At 50.5% G+C, this 8614-nt stretch overlaps 1 protein-coding gene across 15 annotated transcripts in view; it reads right to left on the bottom strand.

The window, feature by feature from the left end:
• Nucleotides 1-2648: 2648 nt before the first annotated feature.
• STARD9 (StAR related lipid transfer domain containing 9) overlaps nucleotides 2649-8614 on the bottom strand; it is a 153757-nt gene continuing 147791 nt past the window's right edge. For 12 of the 15 annotated variants that reach the window (XM_065547831.2, XM_015452713.4, XM_065547833.2 and 9 more), the window contains 7 exons: nucleotides 6734-6821; nucleotides 6465-6586; nucleotides 5721-5785; nucleotides 5334-5536; nucleotides 4982-5076; nucleotides 4604-4762; nucleotides 2649-4046 (listed from right to left, as the gene is read on the bottom strand). In XM_065547831.2, the coding sequence (XP_065403903.1) occupies nucleotides 3945-4046; nucleotides 4604-4762; nucleotides 4982-5076; nucleotides 5334-5536; nucleotides 5721-5785; nucleotides 6465-6586; nucleotides 6734-6821 (834 nt within the window). In that variant the 3' untranslated portion in view covers nucleotides 2649-3944. The remainder of the gene's footprint in view (nucleotides 4047-4603; nucleotides 4763-4981; nucleotides 5077-5333; nucleotides 5537-5720; nucleotides 5786-6464; nucleotides 6587-6733; nucleotides 6822-8614) is intronic. The other 3 variants (XR_012414835.1, XM_005559319.5, XR_012414836.1) reach the window with 2 other exon arrangements.

Below are 8614 nucleotides of genomic sequence, written 5' to 3'. Positions count from 1 at the left end.
CAAGGGCTTGATGTCTAGTCATTTTCACCTGTCTTTTAAACGCTTTAGAAGGCTGCAGAGTCTCAGGTGGGCTTTAGGTGGAGCGCCGTAATTATGGCTTTGCTCTGTCCATTAAAGTGAGCTACCTTGCCTCTTAGAAATGCCTGTATATTCCACTCTAGAGGGCTAGTCTCTGGCAGCAATATCTATTAATTTATTGCCAGTGGTACTGACTTCTGTGTAACTTTATTTGTGGGAGAAAGGGTTAGGATAATGTAGTTTCCACACACAGGATATTCCCTATTGAACCACATGGTGGGGCAGTGTTGTTACGCTTGTCAAGGCCGGGGTGTTTGATTTGGCTTGGAGTTTCTCAGGGCAAAAGCACTGCTTCTCGATGACAGCAGTATCGAGCTCTATAACTGAGCCATTGATTTTGACAGGTTCACACTGGTAATCCCAGCGCTTTGGGAGGCCGAGAGGATTGCTCGAGTCCAGGAGTTAGAGGTTACAGTGAACTATGTTTGTGCCACTGCACTCCAGCCTGAGCAAGAGTGAGACCCCCATCTCCTTGAGGAAAAAAAAGCACTACTATGGTCATGTGCATTACCACCAGGAGCTGGGCTGGTAATCCAATCCTCAGGAGGACCTACAGGGATCCACTTGTGTGACCACGGTAGAGCCAGGAAATCCCATCAGCGCAGAAAGTGAAAAATGGGAGTTTTTCTCAGTCACCACCTTGTAATCATACTTCTCCCAAATACCATGCCTTTCCCTTCTCCTCAGCTCAGCTACTTAAAGTTTCTGCATCTGAACCTTTTCCCCCGATCTCTTCATTTTCAAAGGCCTTTATCTTTATCCTTTAAATCCAATTTGTTCTGAATGCCCGGGAACCAAAAAAGGTTTAAGGAATGCTTTCTCGTCCGGGCACGGTGGCTCACACCTGTAATCCCAGCACTTTGGGAGGTCAAGGTGGGAGGATCACTTGTGCTCGGGAGTTTGAACCAGCCCAGGCAACACTGGGAAACCCCATCTTTATAAAAAATACAGAAGAAAATTGGTCAGGAGTGTTGGTCCATGTCTGTGGTCCCAGCTACTTGGGAGGCTGAGGTCAGAGGATCACCTGAGCCCAGGAGGTCAAGGCTACAGTGAGCCATGATCACGCCACTGCAGTCCAGCCTGGGCTACAGAGTGACACCCTGTCTCAAAAAAAAAAGCTTTCTATGCCCAGAGACCAGCATGGAGTGTGATTAAACCACAGCACTGCCCCCAGGAAGCTTAGGGTCAGTGTCACGCTCATGGCTACCTCTTGACTTGTTCCAGACGACCCAGCTGAGGTGTGTGACATGTGATGAGCAGGAGAGGAAAACCTGAAACCCTTAAGGATGCTGAGACTGAAGGCCTGGGCCATAACCCAGGCCTGGCTAAGGCCCACTGAGTTAAAAACGAGTTCTTGGGAATCTGAATGGAAATTGAACATGCTCCCGATGAAGGGAACTTCCTGCTGGTCTGTGGGAAGCTACTCTAAGGATTATGGAGATAGGCAGCTAGTGGGTCAGTGAACTCATCAGATTCTTTTCTGTATGTCTGCTAACTGTCAAAGCCAGCTGTTTATAAAATGTGGTCCCCAGACCAGCAAACTTCAGGGTCCCCTGGGACTTCTTGTTAACACAAATGCTCTGGTCCCTCCCCGGGGCGACCAAACCAGTAACTTGGGGTAGGGCCCAGCCTGGGGGCATAAGAAAGCCTTCAGGTGATGCTGATACACCAAAAGTATGAGAACCACCCCGTGAAACCAAAATCTGACTCCACTTTTGCTTTTTGCTACAAGATCCCTCTCAATCTTTTCGGTTGTTGATTCAGTCAGGTCTGGTGTGTGGCTTTTTTTTGAGACGGAGTCTCACTCTGTCACCCAGGTTGGAGTGCAGCGGCACAATCTTGGCTCACTGAAACCGCCACCTCCCAGGTTCAAGCGATTCTTGTGCCTCAGCCTCCCAAGTAGCTGGGATTACATGTATGCACTACCATGCCTGGTTAATTTTTTGTATTTTTAGTAGAGACTGGGTTTCACCATGTTGGCCAGGCTGGTCTCGAACTGACCTCAGGTGATCCACCTGCCTTGGCGTCCCAAAGTGCTGGGATTACAGGCGTGAGCCACCGCGCCCAGCTGGCTTCTCTAGTAAGGTGGACAGGGTCACCTCCTGGTTATCCCCTGACTCAGATTCCCATAGGTGGCTCTGCCTGAGAAGCCCCAGGGCACTGTGGTCAGTGTTAGGTGTGGCAGTGATGGCTCTGGATCCTCCCCTTCAGTTCTTACTTGGGCCACAGTTGAGCAACTTACCCGCTTGCTATTTACCCTGCAAAGCAATGCCAAGTTCATGGGAAACTGTACCTACATGTAAACTGAATCTTTGAGACGGCTACGAGTGGGTATTGCCAGTGTGATCTCCAGCTACCTCTGCCAAGCTCGAATCACACACTTAGGCTATCCCAGTGCAGTATTTCATCTACTCTTCACTAGATAAAGTACACAGAGGACTTTCAATTTAAAAATGTTCTGACTTTTTTGGTCAGTAGTCTTAGTAAGAGATTTATATGAAAAGAGGAAGGAGTATATAAATAGGGTGTTAAATATATCATGTCACCAAAAAAAATTTACCCGAGAAAAAGAAGTTTAAAAGCAATTTTAAAAAACCTTCAATCAACAATATATAAATAACTTAGTCTGAGGTAAGAGGGAAAAATGCCCTGCCAACACTTTAGAAAAATACATCTCTGCCACACTAGACAGAAATATACCTTCGACCACATCTTCTGAATCCCCAGTTACCCTCCATCTACCAAAGATTTTGGGCACGAGAACTAAAGATGTGAATCTTTCCCACCCCTGCCACTTCCAGGTAAACAGAATATTCAGAGTTCATGTTCAGCCAGACTAAAGTACAAGAACACCGAACCCACTCTCCATCCCTTCCAATCCCATCCTAGGATAGGTGGGGCCAGAGCAGAAATCATGGAATGCTCAGGACTTCACACCTCCCAAGTGCACTGAGGTCAGTTCTGGAACTGAGCTTCCTCCCAGTGAGCCACTCCCCTCCTCTGGGAGTTCATTCACCTCCTCTCCCTCAAAGGACAATGTTTAATCTCTGAAATTCCTCTTGCCTTGTCAGCAACCATCATCTGGCTGCCGCTCCCACCAGTCCTCAAAAGAGCTCAGCCCCCGACCCTGACCCCAAATCTGTCCAACCTGGTTCTACAGTGTCTTCCATCTGACCGAGCTCTAGAGTGACGGCTCCGTATCAGAGCATCGTCGCTCAACACCCCGACTCATGCCAAGACCCAAGTGTCTTCTCCTGGGAGAGAAAGGGAGGAAAAAAAAAAAAAACAAAATCAATAAGAAAGTATTTTGCAAAAATTCAAGAGGGAGAAAAGATTCTGAATCCGTGTTCTGGTTTGTGCGGCTGTTTTTTGAACCCTCTTTCTGTTTTGGTATTTTTAACGTCCCATCACACAGTAGAGCTGAATGCTGGAGGTAGATTCAGAGCAGAGTCTTGGCCAGTGGCTGCCTGCTTCCCTACCAGCCTGCAGAAGCACCTTGCCAAAGCACTGCAGTCCCCTGGCTCTGCTGGCTGTGCCCAGTCCCGGTCCTTAAGTGGCCTCTTTGCTGCAGAGTCCCAGAAACAGGAAAGAGAGGTGAGAAATCCAAAAGGAGCTGAGCTGCATTCACTCTGGATAGCCTGGGCCAGGAGCTCAGGCCATTTGCTCTGCACTGGTGCCAGCTGTGACCAAGTACTGACCGGGCTTTGCTGGCATCCGTGGGCCAGTGCTGTCTGCCCCAGTCGGCCACAGCAGGTAGCATCAGCTTTTCCTGCACTGGGGTATGGAAAGTAACAAGGAGCTGCCACAGTGTCTCTCTTGAGCAGCCTGGGCCTGCATCTCAGCAGCACCATCTTGATGGTGAGATGCTAGCTACCAAGGAAGGAAGCCAATCTGGCTATTACCAGTGGCTGCTGTTTGATGAAAGAGCTCAGGAGCTGAGGTGGGAAGCCTGGAGCACCAAGTTCCACCTGAAAGCAGAGAGAGAAGAATTTAAGGTGCAAATAGATTTGAGAGAGTGTGCCAGGCGCACTCCAGCCCCATGGAGTTCCCCCAGCCTGTGGTGATGGGAGAAGCACCTCAGATTGTGGCTCAGTGTTTACAGGCCCCTGGGCTCTGCTATTCAGATCTAAGCATTGGTGTTCACCTCCTAGTGACAAAGTACAAGTCAAGGGACTGGGAGGGGAGAGGTGAACCAAACAGGTCATCACTCTGCTGAGGTTGCTGCTTTTGCCTCACAATGACTCATCTATCTCCTAAGGACACTGGGATCACCCACAGGATGCTGGTCACTAGGTTTTTGGTAACAGCAGCTTCAGAAAAGATTGATGAATGCCTGTCTCATTCCCTTCTCTCCAATTCCCCAGTGACTCCCTTTACTGCAAGCTCAGGAAGCCCTTGAGTCTCCAGGTCTCAGGCCAAAGGGCCTGGGCACTGGAGGATGTTCAACAGCGAGAGAGAAAAATCCCAGGGGGCTGTGGGACCAAGTCAGCCTGTGCTGTGAGGCCGGCCACAAAGGATTTATCACCTGGGCCAAGTAGATGACTCTGGTGACTTCCTTCCCTTCCACAGTGACGGGCTGCAAGATCCAGGCACTGGGCAGGATCTCCCCGCGAACCATTTTTCTGCTGGGTCTTGGCATGGATGTATCATACACAGACTGGGCTGCCATGACAGACAGGTGACCCTGCGGACAGAGGGAAGTGGGAGTCTGCCTGTGTGGTGTGGACAAAACAGGAACAGGCTCCCCTGTAGACAGTATGGTGAAAGGCAACACTGGGCCAGCCTTCAAGTCACCCCTACTCTGGCTCCAGCCCCAACTTGCCCTCCTTCCCCTAAAGGACTTGATGCCCACATAGATTTTCTCATGACACTTCAGCCCAAGTTCTTCCCACAACGTCTTTACCACCAAGGCAGGCACCTCTTTGGCTTCTACGCAGACACAACAGAAATCCCGCGGCTGCTTCAATGCACACAGGGTAGTATTGCACACCAAGTACACTGGAGGGACAGGGATAAGGCGGGTCAGGAGGCCCATGGACAGACCTAGTCCTAAAGCCTTCCCGGTCAGGGAGCCCCCCGCCATCACCCCATCACCTGACACCTAGCTCAACCTAGGCTGAGCAATCAAGGTAACCTGAGTACCTGGCCTCCCAACAGGGCTGCCTCCAACCCTCCACCACCTCTATCACCCAGCAGGACCCCACTGGGCACACCAGAAGCCAGGCCCCGTGGAAGCCTTTCTTCCCTGGGCTCACCCAGGCTGATGCTGTTGGTCACTCGCTGATGCAGCCTTGCTGTCTGGATGGGCTTGTAATACAGGGGCCATAGACTGGGGTCACTGACAGCCGCCCACACGTGAGACAGCGGCTGGGACACCACACCTGCCCCCAGAAAGCCATGCCGAGTGGAAGAAAACACCTTGTAGTAAAGCTGCACCGCCTGCTCCTCACCCTGGTAGCTGGGGGGAGACACCAAGCACAGAAAATAGGAGGGAGTCAAAAATGGGCTCCAAGGGTCACAAAGGAGGGGCTCAGAGTGAAGACTCGAGGAATCCAGGTAAGGGAAGGGAGGAGAGAAGCCGAGCAGAGTGACAAGCTTAGGACCAAGACAGACACTGGACAAAGGACCCCACACAAACTTACTTCCAGCCAGCTGTTGCCTGGCAGCTGAAGAGGTTGTGCAAATTATCCGAACAAGCAGCCATTACCTGGGGACACAATGGCCACACCCAAATTAGGAGGCATCGTAAAAACTAAGCCCCTGGGTTAGTCAGTCTGGCCTGCCTCTGCTCAATTCTCCTTTTCTTTTTTTTTGAGACAGGGTCTAGCTCTGTCATCCAGGCTGGAGTGGAGTGGCGTAATCACGGCTCACTGCAGCATTAACCTCCTGGGGTTAAGCGATCCTCCCACCTCAGCCTCCCAGTCTCTAGGACTACAGGTACACACCACCACACCCGGCTATCTTTTTGTATTTTTTGGTAGAAACAGACTCTCACCATGTTGTCCAGGCTGGTCTTGAACTCCTGGACTCAAGCAATCTTCCCACCTCAGCCTCCCAAAGTGCTGGGATTACAGGTGTGAGCTATCACGCCTGGCCTAATGTTTTTATTTTTTTGTAGAAACAGGGTCTTGCTATGCTTCCCAGGCTGGTCTCAAACTGCTGACTTAAGTGATCGTCCCGCTTCAGCCTCCCAAAATGTTGGGATTACAGGCATAAGCTACTACACCTGGCCTGAATTCCCCTTTTCTCAAGATGAAGAACCACTGAAGATGCCCATAAGCCTTGGGCTCCTCATCTGTCCAGCTTTTTTCCTATTTTCTCTTCCCGCACACCCAGCAGAGGTCTAGGTAAAGGAATGACAGGGACAGGCAGGAGCAGTTACTCACATCAGCCATAGAAGTGTCCACGACGTGCTTGGCCAAATCCTGATAGGAGGAGGAAAAGCAGGTCCCCGAGTTGGACAGACTGGATGGTGAACAGCAGCAACTGCCCAGGGAGGCTCTGCGGCCTACAAGAAATAGGTGGAGACCCTGTGATGGCCTCAGGACAGCAACAGCTCTCCCGCAGACCAGTGACCCACTAAGATCTAACAGCCATCAGCCCCCGAGTCCCCAAACCAGGCAGCTGGCTATCCCCAACACTCCCCGCAACTCACCGTAGGCGGAGTTCTTCCTCACTGTAGAAAGGCCTCCTCGCTCATCCCCTATCCATACATCCCTGGAATCAGGCAAGTTTGTGTACCCCTGCAGAAGAGAGGATACTCAGGACTGAGCCAGAAGGCAAGCACAAAATTATCTCCTCTGCCTCGAAACTGCATTTCACAGCTTCCAATAAGATGAATCAACTGCAATGGTCTTCCCAGATGGGAATACCAGAGGCTGGACATCCCCCCAAGAAGACCACAGCGATAGAAATTAGTATCTAGATAATCTCTGCTCACCTTCGAAGCCACACAGGCAGAGGCTGCTTACAGGGGAGTTCCAACAGGGATCAGAACCACCAGGGCCTGAGAGTATGGGGTGCTCTGCCAGCCTTCCAAGCTGGGGGTACCAGGGATCAGTGCATGAGAGGCTCTCTGAACCACCCGGGCAACAAGAATGAGGCCATGGCTAGAGGGGCTTTAGCAGGGTAATAAATGTGGAAGATGGGATGGGAGGAAAAGTAACGGGCTATGAAAAGCTGAACGCTTGGCCCCTACCCCAGGTGCGGCAGCCAAGCTAAAGGTCCTAACTGGGGATTAGATGGGGTGACCCTCTGGATCTGCAATGTGGTCACCACACCTCCACCTCAGCAGGCCCCTCAACAACATGACCCTTGACCTCTGCTGGAACTCACAGGCACCCACCATCCTACCTCCATCATCACCTCTAACCTATTGCTGCTCTGATCACAATAAAGGAGGAAACAAAGAGAGTCCTCTCTCCATCCTCATCTCCTCACCTGCTGCAACAAAGCAGGCCCTTCTGCCTCAGGCTTAGTTCTCACGCTGCCGTGTCAGAAGCCCTTCACTACTGATCACCAGTCTCTTCACTTGTTGCCTCCACCTCTTCCTCTTCACTGGATCCTTACTATTAGCCACAACACTTGGCTAATTTTTAAAACACTTTGGGGGCCGAGCAGTGGCTCATGCCTATAATCCCAGCACTTTGGGAGGCCACGGCGGTGGATCACCTGAGGTCAGGAGTTCGAGACCAGCCTGACCAACATGGTGAAACCCCATCCCTACTGACAATACAAAAAATTAGCTGGGTGTGGTGGCGGCGCCTGTAATCCCAGTTACTCGGGAGAATCGCTTGAACCCAGGAGGCAGAGGTTGCAGTGAGCTGAGATTGTGCCACTGCACTCCGACCTGGGCACAACAGAGCGAGACACCATCTCAAAAAAAAAAAAAAAAAAAAAAAATTTGTAAAAGCAGGATCTCAACCTGTTGCCCATGTTGGTCTTAGACTCCTGGGCTCAAGTGATCCTCCCCTCTGCAGCCTCCCAAAGTTTTGGGATTACAGGCGTGAGCCCCTGTGTCGGTTTCTCTCATCTTTAAAACCTTCCTCTTCACTCTCCTGCCTTTCACAGATAAGCTTCTTGCAACTAGTCTCGCTGTTTGCCATCTCCCACTTCTTGCTGACTTCTGAACCCACCCTAATCTAACATTTGCCCTCGTCTCTCCTCCAAACAGCAGTCACCAAGGTCCACGGTGTCCGTGTGGCTGGATCTTGTGAACAACTTCTGTCCTACACTTCCTGAATCTCTCAGCAAGCTTTGACTTAGCCAGTCTCTCCCTTTTACTGACAGAATCACTTCCAGAGGCTTCTCATCTCTCTGAGTGGTTTTTTGTTGTTGATTCATCCTCTTCAACTGTTGACATTTTGGGAACCTTTCAAAATTCAGGCCTAGGCCCTATTTTCTCACTCCACAATGTATTCCTAGGTAACCTAATCTGTTCCCAGTGCTGAACTCATGACTTCCAAAAATAAATATCCATAAATTAATAAGTATTGCTGAGACAAATGGGCAGTCATCTGAAAAAAAAAAAAAGATT

This window comes from Macaca fascicularis, chromosome 7 (assembly GCF_037993035.2).
Source record: "Macaca fascicularis isolate 582-1 chromosome 7, T2T-MFA8v1.1".
Taxonomy (NCBI): domain Eukaryota; kingdom Metazoa; phylum Chordata; class Mammalia; order Primates; family Cercopithecidae; genus Macaca; species Macaca fascicularis.
The sequence above is the reverse complement of the archived record's forward strand: the minus strand, read 5'-3'. Positions and strand labels throughout refer to the sequence as shown.